Here is a 16,084-nt window from a genome sequence, read left to right as displayed (position 1 = left end):
TGAGGGGACTGTGAATGCTGCAGGCATATCAATATTTAGCTCCCAGCTTCTCATTCATGATTATTCAGAGGTAATGGAATATTTTAGAATCCTGTACCTCAGGCAAGCACACAGAGTATTTAAGTTTCTGAGGCTGAGGCGAAGCATACATTAAATCGACACCTTTTGAGAACTTCCATTCAACTTACTAATGCAAAGACATTCATGACAGTTGAGGAAGAATGCCAACCTAATGAAGAGAGCTAAACCCTGGTCAATTATGTCATTGTTAGTTACCCTTTAGTTAACCTCGGTTTAAATAATTTAAGAGAGATGATCGGTCAGCAGTGGATCATGAGAGACATCCTGCCCCTGATCTGTTGATTTTGGCTCTTGTTATCTTGATCTTGTTGCAGAAAAATCCTTCAGGGTATGTATTGTCCTGTTTCTTTCAGCTTCAAACCCTCTGGCTGTTTGTACTTCCTATTGGTCTGTTCTAGTTCTTTTGTCATGTTCTGATAGGTTGGTCAGTCTCAAGCTGATTTGGGCTCTGATGCAATATCCTGCTTTGATTGGTCAATATTGTTGTCTCGGCCACTCTCTCGCTATGATTGGTGGATGTTGTTGCCTAAGGCAGCATTTGTGTGATTGGTTAGTCGTGCTTTGTTCAGGGCATCCACTGCCCTGGAGCGTATACACAGACCTCTGTACAATCCCAAATCGAAATGCAACAATAGTTCAGCATGATTGTAACAGCAAAAAATAAATAAATTCGGAGTAAAAATTTTAATATTGGGAAGTTACACAAACATTAAAGATCCACACAAACGGTTGCTGCTAATAGTGTTTAATTAATTATTTTGTGCTTCATTTCCAGACAATATGTCTGTACAGTTTATTTAATATTCAAAACAAGAACAGGAACATAGAATTATAAAAAAAAAAAAAAAAAAAAAAAAAGAGAAAGTATTAAATAATCTCAAGAACTTGCTCAAACACAGAACATACCTCAAAGGTTGTGTGTGGTTATCTAGCCTAGAAACGATTTATACAGCATGAGAGTGTGTCTGAATGTGGGGTCCTGCTCCATGCAGAAGGTCAGATCTCTCATAGTGACTCGAATTGGTGCTCGAGTAGCAAACTGCCCGTACGAACCTAACAACTGAGCAGACAGACAAAAGCAATGAGTTTCTTGAGCCACATTGGCCTACATGGTTTTTCTCATGAAATCAGGTCTAGAAATGGGTAATAACAAAGTGTTAGCAGCTCTCGCTTGCTATCATCACACAGCCCTTGTGAAAATGAAGCACACTTTAACTTCTTAAAGTACACTTAAGTGGCCTTTTATTTAATTAACATTATATATGCAAGTTCAGTTTTTTTTCAATATACTGTTAAGACTTGGAAGTACACTACAAGTGAACAATCAATACAATAAAGCACACTTCTTTTTTTTACAAGAGGAGCTGTAATGAATTCATTACATTATTCTTTGAGAAATCACTGAATCATCAGAACAAACTCACCTCAATCCTGGAATAAGAAATACAGAATAATAAAGAGAAAGATTTAGGCATATAAATATAGACAGTGATCAAATAAATGCTGCTGCAGATACACTGAACAAAATTACAAACGCAACACTTTTGTTTTTGCCCCCATTTTTCATGAGCTGAACTCAAAGATCTAAGACTTTTTCTATGTACACAAAAGGCCTATTTCTCTCAAATATTGTTCACAAATCCGTCTAAATCTGTGTTAGTGAGCACTTCTCCTTTGCCATTCAAAATGCCATTGACAAAATGCACCTGTGTTTGTTGTCCATAACATATGCCTGCCCATACCATAACCCCACCGCCACCATGGGCCACTCGATCCACAAGGTTGACATCAGCAAACTGCTCACCCACACAATGCCATAGTCTGGCATCTGCCCTGTACAGTGAAAACCGGGATTCATCCGTGAAGAGAACAGCTCTCCAAAGTGCCAGACGCCATTGAATGTGAGCAATATCCCACTCAAGTCGGTTACGACAACGAACTGCAGTCAGGTCGAGACCCCGATGAGGACAACGAGCATGCAGATGAGCTTCCCTGAGATGGTTTCTGAGAGTTTGTGCAGAAATTCTTTGGTTATGCAAACCAATTGTTGCAGCAGTTGTCCGGGTGGCTGGTCTCAGACGATCTTGGAGGTGAAGATGCTGGATGTGGAGGTCCTGGGCTGTTGTGGTTACCCGTGGTCTGCGGTTGTGAGGCCGGTTGGATGTACTGTACTCCCCCCCCCCGGACCCCATTTTAGAGTGGCCTTTTATTGTGGCCAGCCTAAGGCACACCTGTGCAAAATCATACTGTCTAATCAGCATCTTGATATGCCACACCTGTGAGGTGGATGGATTATCTCGGCAAAGGAGAAGTGCTCACTAACACAGATTTAGACAGATTTGTGAACAATATTTGAGAGAAATAGGCCTTTTGTGTACATAGAAAAAGTCTTAGATCTTTGAGTTCAGCTCATGAAAAATGGGGGCAAAAAAAAAGTGTTGCGTTTATAATTTTGTTCAGTATAATTTAACTTTTGAAACACGGTTGGAGTCTTTTAACCTCCCTGTTTTCTTGCTCTTGCACTTGCTCTTTATAGAGATGCTTATTCTACTACAGAGATGAAACCTCAAAAAGAGGCAAATACTAAACTTCCCTAGGCACAGGGGGCTTTTGTTCTAAAAGGCCTGTGTAATTTAAACACACAAAAACTCAAAACCATCTTTTCACTTATTAGCATTCCCCTCTGCCTAAAGGAAAAGGAATTCACAAATGTAAAAACTAATTAAACTAAACTAACATACAATCCTCTGGTCTTTTGTTAAGTCTTTCCTTGTCCTTTTTTTTCATAAATCTCATAAATCACGAACAATAACACATGGTATATTACAGATTGAATTAAGTCCTTCCCCTTTAGTCATATACAATACCATTCAAAAGTTTGGGGTGAGCAAGACTTTTTTTTTATTGAAAGAAGTCTCTTATGCACACCAAAGCTGCATTTATTTGATCAAAAATACAGTGAAAATAGTAATGTTATGAAATGTTATTGAAATAAAATATTTTATTAAACTAAATAAAATATTCTCTATTGAAATATATTTTAAAATGTAATTTATTCCTGTGATGGCAAAGCTGAATTTTCAGTAACATTACTCCAGTCTTCAGTGTCACATAATCATGATTCTAATATGCTGATTTGCTCTTATTATTATTATCAATATTGAAAACAGTTGTGCTGCTTAAAATATAATTTTTTTGACAATTGTGATATATATTTTTTCCATGGTTGTTTAAAAAAAAACGGTAATTTATCACTTTTGTAACACTGTAAAAGCATTTACTTCACTTTTGATAAATTTAATGCATGTGGAGAATTAATTGCCCAGTCAGAGGTCATGTGCAGGTTCAAAGTTCAAACTCAAACATGGAGCGCTTAAGAAGAAACATAATACACCAATTCCCTTCCTAAAGGAGTTTACTAATATTTAAGAGACAAAAGAAAATGTGCAATTTCATATGGCCACACAGGAAGACTTACATGTGTACTTGATAAATGCCACAGCTTGTCTCAATCCAGACGGAAATTCAAAAATGACTAGACTGTTTATGCATGCAAGTGATGCATGCGAGTGATTTTGAACACGTATGTAAACATTTCCTCCACATCTGCACAGAGTGAAGTATGAAGAAAAGTCACAAACACAGAGGGGTGGTTGTATGGACACGTGCAGGTACCTGGTTGGCCCCTGAACCGGGAGCCTCCAGAGGTTTCCTCTTACGGGGCCCTAGGGCTGCCAGCGCTGCCAAATTTGCATCTCTGTGCTCCATCTGTGCCAACTCCAACTGCTGCATCTAAAAAAGAGGAAAAAGAGAGAATGTGCGTTTGACAGGCACTCAAAAATAAAATCAATATTTCCATTGGCTCACCCAAATCCACATGGAATGTGAAAAAAAAAAAAACGGAAAGCTGTTATTGGTGATGAATCTTTCATTTTAGCACTATTGATTTTACCGATAGCCTATGACAAAGAACCCAAGTGAAAGGCCTGAGCCTGAGAAAACACACAAATATGTTACGTGCTCTCTAACACATGAGTAGATGAGCGCTACCTTGTAAACAGACACACAACTCATCCAGAGGGCTTTCATTACATTCTGTTCCCTGTTTAGCCCCAAGCTTCAATTCCAGACCCAATATTAGACTCAATTAAAATGAGCCCCCAATTAGAGAGCCTTGTCTCCAGGGTATGTGTATGTATGTGTGTGGATTTGTCTATGTGGGGCACAAATGGGACTTTATGAAGAGTATTGATCGTCCTCATTGCTATACAAGGGAGCAGAAGGAATGAAAAACAGGTTGTGGAGGAGGGACATATCTATTTTTATTAAAAACAAACACACAGAAATCCCTCTACCTCTTTAGCTCGCTGTTTCAGACGCTGTTGCTCTGGGTCCTCGCTGTTTGAGCGACTCTACACACAAAAAACCAGTACATTTCAAATGGAGAATGATTACTGGTGTTTTTCCTCTCTTTTGTTGAGTTTGCTAGTTACTCTGGCAATGCGGAGCAGTGCTTCTCGCTCCTCTTCCTCCCTCCTCTGTTTCTCCAGTCTTTCCAGTTGCTCCAGGAACTTCAGCTGAGAGCGAACGTCATTGGTCTGACTGTAGCGCCAATCATCCTCAACATAGACAACACACACCACAGCATCACATTAGCATCCAACAAGACACAATTCGAGACTATGGTACACATCAGTTTAGTCAACATGAAATAGCATTAACAACCTATTTTACTTCCATACTGCGATGCAATTCAGGGGAAAAACAGGATGCACAATAGTTGCCTAAAACAATGGCTGAATCCAAAATCGTGTATTTTTTTAATAGGTTTTTCTTTTGAATAATTACTAAAAAAAGTATGTTCTATATAGTATGAATGTGTGTAGTGAATGTAATCTGAACGTACTGCTTCTGTCATGGTCATGTGACCTATGGCGTCAGTTGCGTCGCTTCACTGCCATTCAAAAAATCTCTCCTGTGGCCTCATGGGAAAGTAAAGTGTTCATTCATGGTATGCACATTTCAGAATCTTGCCGGAAGCAGTAAGTTATAAGGGTACTTTTCGCCTACAGTTTTATGAATACTACGAATTCTGATATACTATTTTCATACACTTCTCCCCCACCCCATCTACTACTACATAATAGGGAAGTGTGCGATTTCGGATGCAGCCATAGCGTAAATAGGTATTTGACTATTGGTTGGAATCATTATTCCCACCCATATGTCCTCGGTGATGTCATCCAAAAAGGAAAGTTGTTATAGAGAGATTGATATAATATTCTGAAGACAAACAAAAAATTTTACCGTGGAATAAAGTGCACCAATCAAAGCTGAACGAAAAGGATAATTTTTTATCTAATTTTGACATCTCTGAACCAAAACCTTTATTATGAAACAAGCTTTACTTAGAAATTCTGAAAGTTTTTATTTTATTTTGTCTACTGTGTGTTATAGGCATGTTTATACCTTATAAGAGATCTGTCGATGTTGTGCCACAACGGTTAGCTTCTCCAGCAGGTCTCGAAGTCTCTCTTGTGTTGCCAGAGAGAGCAATTCAAGTACATCAGGACAGACCTCTGTGATACTCAAAGAACCACCTATGCACACACAATCACACACATTTTAGCATGGGAGAAGCACTCACTCTGTTAACTTACTTTATCTGAATGTTTTCAACCTAGATTTGTTTGAGAAAGAATCAAGATGAATCAGTATTTTCACCCACCCAATTTGAGTCAGTTATACATTTCAGGACTGCATCTTAACATTCCTAAAACTCATTAGAAAATCTCAGTCAATAAATCTTACTCCAGTAATTACCAGGCCCAGACGGAATCTGCAATAAATAAATAAATAAATAAAAAAGTGCTGTGGAATGATTTAAAACAAGTTGTGGGCCTGATTAATCACAGTTCCTCAAGGAATCACAGTTCTGTTAAAATGCTGAATTAGAGTAAGATTCCTATTTACTGCCTGACAGAAATGGAAATTGTGTAGAATTCGTCGCCTTGTCTTCATCGAGCTGGAATCCAGTGATTTTGTTGTTTTCCTCTGCTGTTTATATTGTATTCACATTTCCATAATGTCAGACATGCTTTGTTCCTGTTTTTCTGTTAGGCTTGCCGAGTAGACAGACATCTGCAAACACTCCAATTCCATCTAATTTTTGCCCTTTCTGCTGATGCGGACTGAGTTCCTGCGAGGCCAAGCCTGTCTCTTTCATTTCCACATTCTCTCTTTTCGTCTCCTCCTCCTCCGCACGACTCCCCCTACCTCCTGGCTATCTCCCTCTCTCCCTCCCTCCGCCTCTGTCGTCCTTTCTCTCCCTTGTTCCGATGCTTTTTTGATCAGTGCAGCAGAGTGGATTCCTGCCACTCTGGCAACTTTGCGCGGCTCGGCAGTCATTAGCATACTGATTAAGCAGAACAGGCTCGTCAGAGATACCACTGATCAAAGACAGAGACTGCACTCGTGTGTCACAACACAGCACAACATATGCCCAAAAAAACACAGACAGGATGCATGCCGTAGAGGCAGAGCTGAGGGAGGTGAACAGACTTTGACAAACAGAGATGGGGGGAAATGCAATATCACTTTGAGTAAAGATACACTCATGTACAATAAAAACAGTGATCGCTAATAGCTGAGTGAGGTCAGTGGAACATGGAGGAGTTCAGGAATGTTACTTTTAAAACATTGCAATATTTGCTAAATTTCTCATTTAAAAAGTAACTAAGTACGCTAATATGAAAAGTAAAGTGATAAGAATCTTTCGTGTTTCTTTTTTCTCACTTTTCGACTCTTCTTTTCTCCAGACTGGAAGTGCTCTGCCTAGCTTGCAGGGTTGGTTTTACATTCAGAGTCCTTAAAACACCTTAAACTAGCTGGTTTATAGTCTTAGCAGGTTTAAGCTGGTCAAAGCTGATTTAAGATGGTCTTCAGCTACTCTTCCAGTTGTTGGTTTAGCTGAAGTTGGTTTAGCTGGTCTGCAAGTTTCCCCCCCAGCCTGAACAGCTGAAAATTGCTGAAAAGTGAACCCCCCCTGGTTTTGGGTGGGTGGCAATGACATATTTGCTACATAAAGTTGGTAACTGGGATTTTTTAAGAGCTGTGCATGTAAACATCACTCCCCTGGCCTAAAGAGGCACGCTAGCGACTGATGCTAGAAGCTGCAGTCTTTAGAGTCCTTTGTTAGCGCGCCCGCCTCCCAGTTCGAATCCTGCCTGGAGTGGGTCGAGTAGGACCGGTTACACTCAACTGAAAGCTAATTTACACCGCACCAACAGACACTTCGTCTAGTTTTGCCGGATCAGTGTTACCCCTGTCGGAGTCTGTTGGCTTCTGTCGGAGCTTTGTTTTCGAATTAGAATGTCTAATAAGTGACGTGCTTTAATCTGGTGACTGTCGCCGTTGGTCTGTGTCTGTCAGTGCAGTGTGAATTGGCCTTAACAGACAACAAGACTCTAGTTGTCATGACAACAGCTAACCGCACATGAATTTGGTTATTCTGTCTTCTATAAATATACTAAAACTTACAGTTAAACTGTACAAGTGCATACATTAAGTATTTTATATAATAAATGTGTGTGTGTGGGTATAATTGAATTGGTTTGGTGAAGTTACCAATGTGCAGCACTCTTGTCTGGAGGGCTGATGGGAATAAAAAGGGCTCCTCTTGACAGGAGCGGATCACTGATCCCACGAGCTCAGAGCCAGAGGCCAAAATACGAGCGCTCTCCTCACTCAGGTTCACTCCGGCCATGGAGGCCACATCATTTATGTCATCGTCATCTCTGAATGAAGGTCACACAATAAATGAAAGAATAGGACTTCACTGTTCGTCTTAAAATGAATATGCTAACAGTGTAGCTCATCTGGAAATCTTAATCTGCAGCGAAGTGACTGCCTTCTTTCACATTTATCCTATAAAGAACCAATATGCACATTCACCCACTGTGCAGCAGCGAATGGCCGCAAGTCAGAGCTATTACCGGAAAGAGCCTGAGGTGCTGTCCTTGAAGCCGTGTGCCTGTGCTGGAAGGGGCGGCTGGGAAAAGTGAGTTTTAGACGCCTGAAGGATGGACTGCCGCACAACAGCACCTGTGGGGACAGAATAAAAATACAGATATTTTTATCAGCTCAAAATGAATTGCGACACTTGGAGGTGAAAGAAGCATAAAAGTAATAAAAGCTCACCTAGTCTTTAAAGGTATTTTAATCAATAAAACTTTCATGTAAGCCCTTATATATATATATATATATATATATATATATATATATATATATATATATACACACACACACACAGGCCACTTTATTAGGTACATATTCAACTGCTTGTTAATGCAAATACCCAGCAAACACAGAACGTTGGCACAACATACCCAACCTTCTAATAACGTTTTAACAACATGGCCAAAAGGTTTCTATAACAACGTTGTGTGTTGAAGGTTGTTATAGCATTGTCACAATGTTGACATTGAACCAGGGCCATTGCTTAAGGTTGTGCCGAGGGTGTCTGGACAACCACTGGACGACATATGTACTCGTCACTGCCCTGAAGTGGGAAAAATCAGCCTTTTAAATTTCAGTCGACCGTTGGGCTCATTGTGTTGTCTTCATTCGAGCAAGGATACAAGAGAATTGCATTTAATTTACCTCAGCTAAGATAAGTAATTATTCAAACACAACCTACAACTTCCTTGTCTAATGTGACATTTATTTGTTCAGTCTAACTGAAGGGACAGAATAACGTTAGCTGATAATTCATGGAGTTTGCGATCTTGTGGAAATTACAGTAGCTACTAGTGTATGCTAACTATATTTATTTTAGTATTCATCCTTTAATTCTTACCGTTAGGAATAGAGTTGAACATCTTATGGTCAGGTATGACAAATATTTTTACTTTATGCCAAAAGTTATAAGCCACAATGAAACCAAAATGACTTTAATGATGAGTACTTGACCTTTCAGCACTCCTTGAAAATACAGCGACTTAAGCGCGTAACGTTACTTGTTGCACGTTAATGTTTTTTTCCTTTTTTGAAAACGCACAGAGAGGAAAACATTTTTGTAACCGCTCACACACCTGTTAATTTTTTCCTCTGATTTGTCTGCTATTTATGCTAGCCTATCATGTCTGCTCAGTTTTAATCAAGTTGATTTTGCTAACCTTCTATGTCATTTTTACTTTTCAAAATGTACACTTGCAGGTGTTGATTCTAATTAATTTACTGTTAGGCCCATCAATAATAATAAGGATAAACAATATTTAAAATGTATATAATGATCTATTATCTGACTATTTAAAAATTAACCACAAAACATAACATGCTAAATGGGGGATCTATATCTAGCATAAAATTTTTTAAAAAATCTGAATTTTTCAGAAACGGCTGATCTACTGGGATTTTCAAGGACAAAATATCCAGTGAGCGGCAGTTCTGTGGACGAAAATGTCCGAAATCAGAGGTGAATGGCCAGTCTGGTTCGAGCTGATGGAAAGGCAAGAGTAACTTAAATAACCACTCGTTATAACTGAGGCATGCAAAAAAGGCATCTCTAAAAGATGTCACGTCAAACCTTCAAGCAGATGGACTACAGCAGCAGAAGACATACCGGGTGCCTCTCCTGTCAGCTAAAAACATGAATCTAAGGCTTCAATTTGCAAGGGCTCATCAAAATCGGACAACAGAAGATTGGAAAAACGTTGTCTGGTCTGATAAGTCTCAATTTCTGCTGCGACATTCAGATGGTAGGGTCAGAATTTGGTGTAAACAACATGAAAGCATGGATCCATCCCTCCTTGTATCAAGAGTTCAGGCTGCTGCTGGTGTAATGGGGAGGGATATTTTCTTGGCACACTTTGGGCCCCTTAATACCAATTACCAATCGTTTAAACGCCACAGCCTTCCTGAGTATTGTTGCTTAACATGTCCATCCCTTTATGACCACAGAGTACCCACCTTCTGATGGCTACTTGTAGCAGGATAATGCACCATGTCACAAAACTCAAATCATCTATTTCTGGTTTCTAGAACATGACAATGTGTTCACTTTACTCAAATGGCCTCCACAGTCACCAGCTATCAGTCCAATAAAGCACCTTTGGGATGTGGTGAAACAGGAAATTCACATCATGGATGTGCAGCCGACAAATCTGCAGCAACTACGACGTAATGCTATCATGTTAATATGGACCAAAATCTCTGAGGAATGTTTCCAGCACCTTGATGAATCTATGCCATGAAGAATTAATTCAGTTTTTTCCAACCCAGTACTAGCAAGGTGTAGCTAATAAAGTGGCTGGTGAGTGTATATAAATACACACACCACCATTCGAAAATATTTAAATAAATACTTTGATTCATAAGGATGCATTAAATTCATCAAATGTGACTAAATACTTTTACATTGTTACAATTTCTATTTCAAATAAATTATTTTCTTTTGAACATTCTATTCATCAAAGAATTCTGAAATAAAAGTATCACAGTTTCCAGAAAAATATTAAGCAGCACAACCGTTTTCAACATTGATAATAAAAAGAAATGTTTCTTGAGCAGCAAATCAGCATATTAGAATGATTTCTGAAGGATCATGTCACACTGAAGACTGGAGTAATGATGCTGAAAATTCAGCTTTGATCAAAGGAATAAATTACATTTTTTAATATATTAATACAGAAAACTGTTATTTTGACGCAATATGACACAATATTACTGTTTTACTGTTTTTTGATCAAATTTTTTTGGGAAATCAGTAAAAGCATAGTTTCTACCTGTTGGGCAAGTTTTGGTTTGAAGGACTATCGGTTTGGGTTGAGTTTGCTTCTGTGCAGGTAAGCCCACCTGAGCTGATGTCAAAGAATGTTTGACGATTAGTCCTTTAGGCTGCTGGATCACCTCACAAAGTAAAAACAAAGGCATTAGGAAGTCAGCATGCAAATAATATTCCTAAATAAATACAGCAAAGATGCAAAAATGATGCATATGAAAATATTCAAAGAAGGTATGCTGGGTTTGGTCCACCTTGAGGACATTGCGCAAGCCATTTTTAGACAGGAAGCACTTCCTGCAAACCCTCAGAGCACTTTCTGATTGTGAAGTAATCAAAACCTCTAAAGTCTATTCAGGTATATGGGAAATGAGCTTCTGTATTTCAGTGGAAATCCATCAAGACGTCCAATAAAATGCTGATATTAGATTACAGGAAAACAAATCATGACATTATTTGAATATGATAACATGACATTCCTGGTACGAAATGGGGTAAGACTCATGCATCTTTGTCTCTGGTGTAAAACTAATTTGCCTCTGCTTGGGCTTGTGGGGTACTGGTGGTTTTAAGTGAATTAGCCTGTACACCGTGGGCGGTGGTGAGTTAACCAGGAAATGAAGACAAAGTGAAGAGAGGCTGTCATAAAAATGAACCAGTGCGCTGGGAAGGAGGCAGTGTGAAATTAGAGTGTTTCTCTCTCACACAAACACACACACGTACACACAGTCTACTGAGTCTACTATTACATAAAACATCAAAACGGTGTATTCAGGATCCCCAAACACACATACCTGAATTCCAGACACCATATGGTACTCTAACTATTGATAGAGAAATCATATCTGCATATTAACATTACAATTATGCACATCCAGGTTTGTTTCCGTGGTGAAAACACCAACAGTGAATGATCATTTGTTTTCTTTATTATCGAATTACTCTTCCGTTGTTTCATATAGGCAAACCCCTGAAATCATCATGATAAATGATATTGCTGGGACTAAAAATGGGCTGGGGTTTACCAGATGAGCAGTTCTGGTTGGCTGGTTGGGTTTGAGGGTGGAGCTGATGGATGCAGTGGGCTTCTGGTTTGTGGCCTTGGTCGATGCTGAATCAGAGGGCTTGAGTTGTGCGCACTGCTGAATGAAGAGCTGCGAGTTTGGGGTGAGCTGACGGACAGCTGGCAGGCTCCTCTGAAAAAATGAACGCATCAGCATTTCTAGTTATACTAAGTGTCTCTAATTTAGCTTAAACCAAAGAGGTTGCGCCTCATTCATACATGAGCTGTGAAGGTCTGATAATAGACTTAATCTTAAAATCAGGTCAAAAATGAGGTCAGCACCCTCATATGTACCCATCTGATTTTGTTGAAGTTGCTGATGACATCTAAATGGGTTTTATAAGTGAAGAAGTGGCAATCACCTTCAGGAAAGGCACTAGATATGGCTGAGGGGACGATTTGAGCTCCATGTACAGTTTTTCAGTGAACTCCTCTGCCTCTAGTTTCCCATCCTACATGCAGAGAAGAAAACAAAAGCCTTTTTAAACAAATAATGTATTGAGATATATTTGTGATATACCAGCGATAAGTGACATACCAGCAGGCCTTTGACAAGAGCTCGGACGTTTTGGGCCATGTCGGCCGAGCGAGTGCCGCTTGATGCTAGCTTCATAAGAGTGACCAAGAAGTTCTTACACTTCTTCACATTCTCCAAGGTCTCCTGATGATAGAGATTCAAATGAAATATTAAATTCAATATTCAAGGGGTATATTCATATGTAATATCGATACCATATAGTGTGTGTGTGTGTGTGTGTTTATATATATATATATATATATATATATATATTTACTATGTTTTTTAAATAAATACAATATTTTAAAATAGTTAATAATTATCATTTAAAAAAAAAATTGTGCACACTCATTTCCTCAAATTTTATTTTCTAATGTTAATTTAAGAACTTTTCAATAACTATAACTAATAATAATTAAAATAATTTCATAACATAGTTATTATAATGCTGTGATATAAAAATATACTTGTAACTTGCAGTTTTATTTTTAGATTATATAAAAAAAATTGGTAGCACTTTATAATAAGGTCCCATTAGTTAATGCATTGAGCTTCAAGCTACAATTAACTAACAATGAGCAATATATTCATTACAGTATTTATTAATCTTTGTTAACCTTAGTTAATATTAACAGATACAAGTTTTTCAATAATATATATTTTAAATATATATATATATAAAATATATAATAATTAAATAAATAAATAAATGTATTTATATATATATATATATATATATATATATATAAAAATCAGGCTGATCTGGCTACCTACCAAATCAATCAATAATTTGACACAAAATATTGATTTAAAAAGGAGTTTATTGATTTAAAAACGATTGTATTGCTTCCGCTAAAGAAAATAGTCCGTTCCGTCTCTACGGTTAGAATCATCCTGCGTTTTTCATGGCAACGGTGTGTTATACTTAGCAGCGGTCTATTATCAAGAAATAACAGACCGCATTCTACATTAGAATTCAACCAAGCCGTGTAATAAATATATATACAATTTATATAATAAATGTTGAAATTAATATGAACTAAGATTAATAAATGCTTTAGAATAATTTCATTGTTAGTTTGTAAAGTGTTACCAAAATTATAATTTCAGCCATTTATTGAACATTACATGAAAATAATTATCGGCTTTTCTGTATCGGGCAAATTTTAATATCAATGCATCCCTACACACATGAACTTACAGCTGTAACAGTAACTGGGGTTGACGATGTGTTTGTGCAGGATCTGGTTGGTACATTAGGAGACACCATACGTGGGGTATTACCCTGGGTTGAGAGAGCACCTTTACCCACAGACTGCAGACAAATGAAGCAGAGACATGATTAGGTAGATGAATGCGACACAGCATGACCTACATTTCTATTTAAATCACTGAGAGAAAGCTAACAATGCATTTCAGTCAACATCTTGCCCTGAAGTAAGAGTATTAATCTTTTTTTTTTGGTTTTGTTTTGTTGTTTGGATCAATAATTGATGCAGCCAACGTGAGTAATACCTTTACAGCAGTGGTATTAATTATGGTAGTTGCAGTGACAGAATTAGTCCTCTGGTTAAAGCTCCCTGATGTGCTGCTGTGTGGAGTCATTTGACTGGCTTTGATAACAGGCCCCATGGTAGAACTGGGCTTTCTGACGGCTGTCCCAATAACACTGGCTGGTTTAATGATGGTAGTTCCTGTTGTACATGATGGCGTGAAAATAGCAGTCCCTATAGCAGTGGGTGGTTTCTGAACGGCAGTCCCGGGAGTGGGGTTAGGTTTAATATTGGTAGTAGCGGATGCACTTGCAGGTGGGAGAGAAACTCTGATGATTGGTGTAGTGGTTACAGTTGCCTGTGAAAAGAGATATATGAAATAAATGGGTGCATTTCTGTAATTTTGTATAAAAAAAAAATGAAATAATAAAAATATTCACAATTCAAAACATATGCTATATGGTGGCTTTTCACTATTTTAATGCCAGGGATGGCCAAATATGATTACCCCTCTTGCAAGGGACCCTCTTTCTAATATATAAAGGCTGCTTCAGATTTTCCTATATGCAGACCCATGTGTACTGTGCTGTGAAAAATAGTGAGCCCCTTCCCTGATGATCTTTAGACCCCAGTTGGAAAACCACATCCTAAATCATCTCACTTTTGTTTCTATACCCAGCAGTCAAAGAGAGTGGCCAAAATAACACACCTGTGAGGATGGGGGTCTAACCATAGCAGAGGCATTAGCACTGGCTGGTTTTGGCAGCATTCCCTGAGCCTGTGCCTGGGCCAGAGCCTGCTGAGATACCAACATCAACTGCCCGCTGTCACTGCGGATTAACACCATTCCTTCACAGGCAGGGTAGAGAGAGAGAGGGGGAGAGAGAGAGAGGGAGAGAGAGAGAGGGAGAGAGAGAGAGAGAGAGAGAGAGAGAGAGAGAGAGAGAGAGAGAGAGAGAGAGAGCAAGACATTGCCAAGAAGACTGATAAGTAGGCTTGATGGTTAAGTGTAGTATTACAGCTAGAGTCCACAAGATAGACCAAGACATGAAACCACATAAGATCCTGAAACAACACACCTTGTGGGACCTGGAAGTTGGCAGGCAGCTGCAGTGGCACAGTCTGAGGGGTGCGAGTCATTGGTACACTTTGTGATGGGGTGGAAATCCTTGGCAATGTCACGACCGCCCCTTTGGCAGTAGTCAGTGTGGTGACGACCCTGGGCTGGCTTATGGTCACAGAGCTCACAGACACCCTTCCAGGCTGAGGAACCAGTGCCAAACTGGTGGCCCCTGGTCCCTGAACGCTGGATGTCAGTACCCTGGCCCCTACGACCACTGGCGTGGTGGATCTGATGTGTGTAGGGCCTGCTATGATCTTTGGAGCAGGTACAGAGGAGGCTGGTGCACTGGCATTCACAGCAACTGTTACAGGACGTTGAGATGCAGAGATTGATGAATCTGTCTTTGTTTTTAGCTGATCTCCTTCCTCGTTAAGGGAAGCTGAATCTGGGTTGCTGTTTTCAGAGGTGTTAACATTAGCATTTGAGTCTAAGTCTTTGAGTCTTTTCTTGTCTAATGCGGTTTCTAAAGACTCTTCAGTGTTGCTTGTTTGACCGTCGCTGTTGTTTTCTCTTTTCTCTGTTGGCGCACGAGACTGATCATTGTTTAATTGATCTGAGCCCGATGTTTCCGACATTATTTAGCCTACGTTTACGATATATTAAACACAGATTGAATAAATTGGTACAAAAGATCACCCTGAAACGATTTTTCCATCTACGTGCTCGGATAATCAAATGTATATGTTCAAACCGGTTCAAACGCGCTGAAGCCTCGACGGATTTTCAGCTTTGGCCATCTCAAAATTTCGTGACGGAATTGTGATTCATCCCAAGGATTCGATTTTTTTTAATTCATCCAAATGAATCGGTTCAGTGACTCTTTCTGCACGTTAGGCCTATACACAGTTACGCCAGTAGTGGCAACACCATACTGTCTATGGGCAACATAGACAAGTGATGTTTTTGATTGTGAGTCGTTAATGAAGCAAGATTTTTGCGCTCTTATTCAACCAGAAATTACAAAAAAGAAACAGATTTTTCTTAATTTTGTCACTGCAAAAAAATGTGTTTAACTGTACATTCAAAA

At 38.9% G+C, this 16,084-nt stretch overlaps 1 protein-coding gene across 1 annotated transcript; it reads right to left on the bottom strand.

Moving 5' to 3' along the window:
• Window positions 1-819: 819 nt before the first annotated feature.
• On the bottom strand, window positions 820-15,632 carry taf4b (TAF4B RNA polymerase II, TATA box binding protein (TBP)-associated factor; the record flags this gene model as incomplete). Its single annotated transcript, XM_082147771.1, has 15 exons — window positions 820-1,141; window positions 3,757-3,873; window positions 4,437-4,493; window positions 4,575-4,700; window positions 5,551-5,681; window positions 7,708-7,877; window positions 8,076-8,184; window positions 10,866-10,989; window positions 11,887-12,057; window positions 12,287-12,376; window positions 12,463-12,585; window positions 13,643-13,756; window positions 13,957-14,292; window positions 14,644-14,783; window positions 15,014-15,632. 15 exons carry the CDS (start codon window positions 15,630-15,632, stop codon window positions 1,010-1,012), a joined length of 2,559 nt encoding a protein of 852 aa, XP_082003897.1. The 3' UTR covers window positions 820-1,009.
• Between the last annotated feature and the right edge of the window lie 452 nt (window positions 15,633-16,084).

Source organism: Leuciscus leuciscus (assembly GCF_965113295.1).
Source record: "Leuciscus leuciscus genome assembly, chromosome: 19".
In the NCBI taxonomy this organism is placed as follows: domain Eukaryota; kingdom Metazoa; phylum Chordata; class Actinopteri; order Cypriniformes; family Leuciscidae; genus Leuciscus; species Leuciscus leuciscus.
This window is presented reverse-complemented; position numbering and strand designations above follow the sequence as displayed.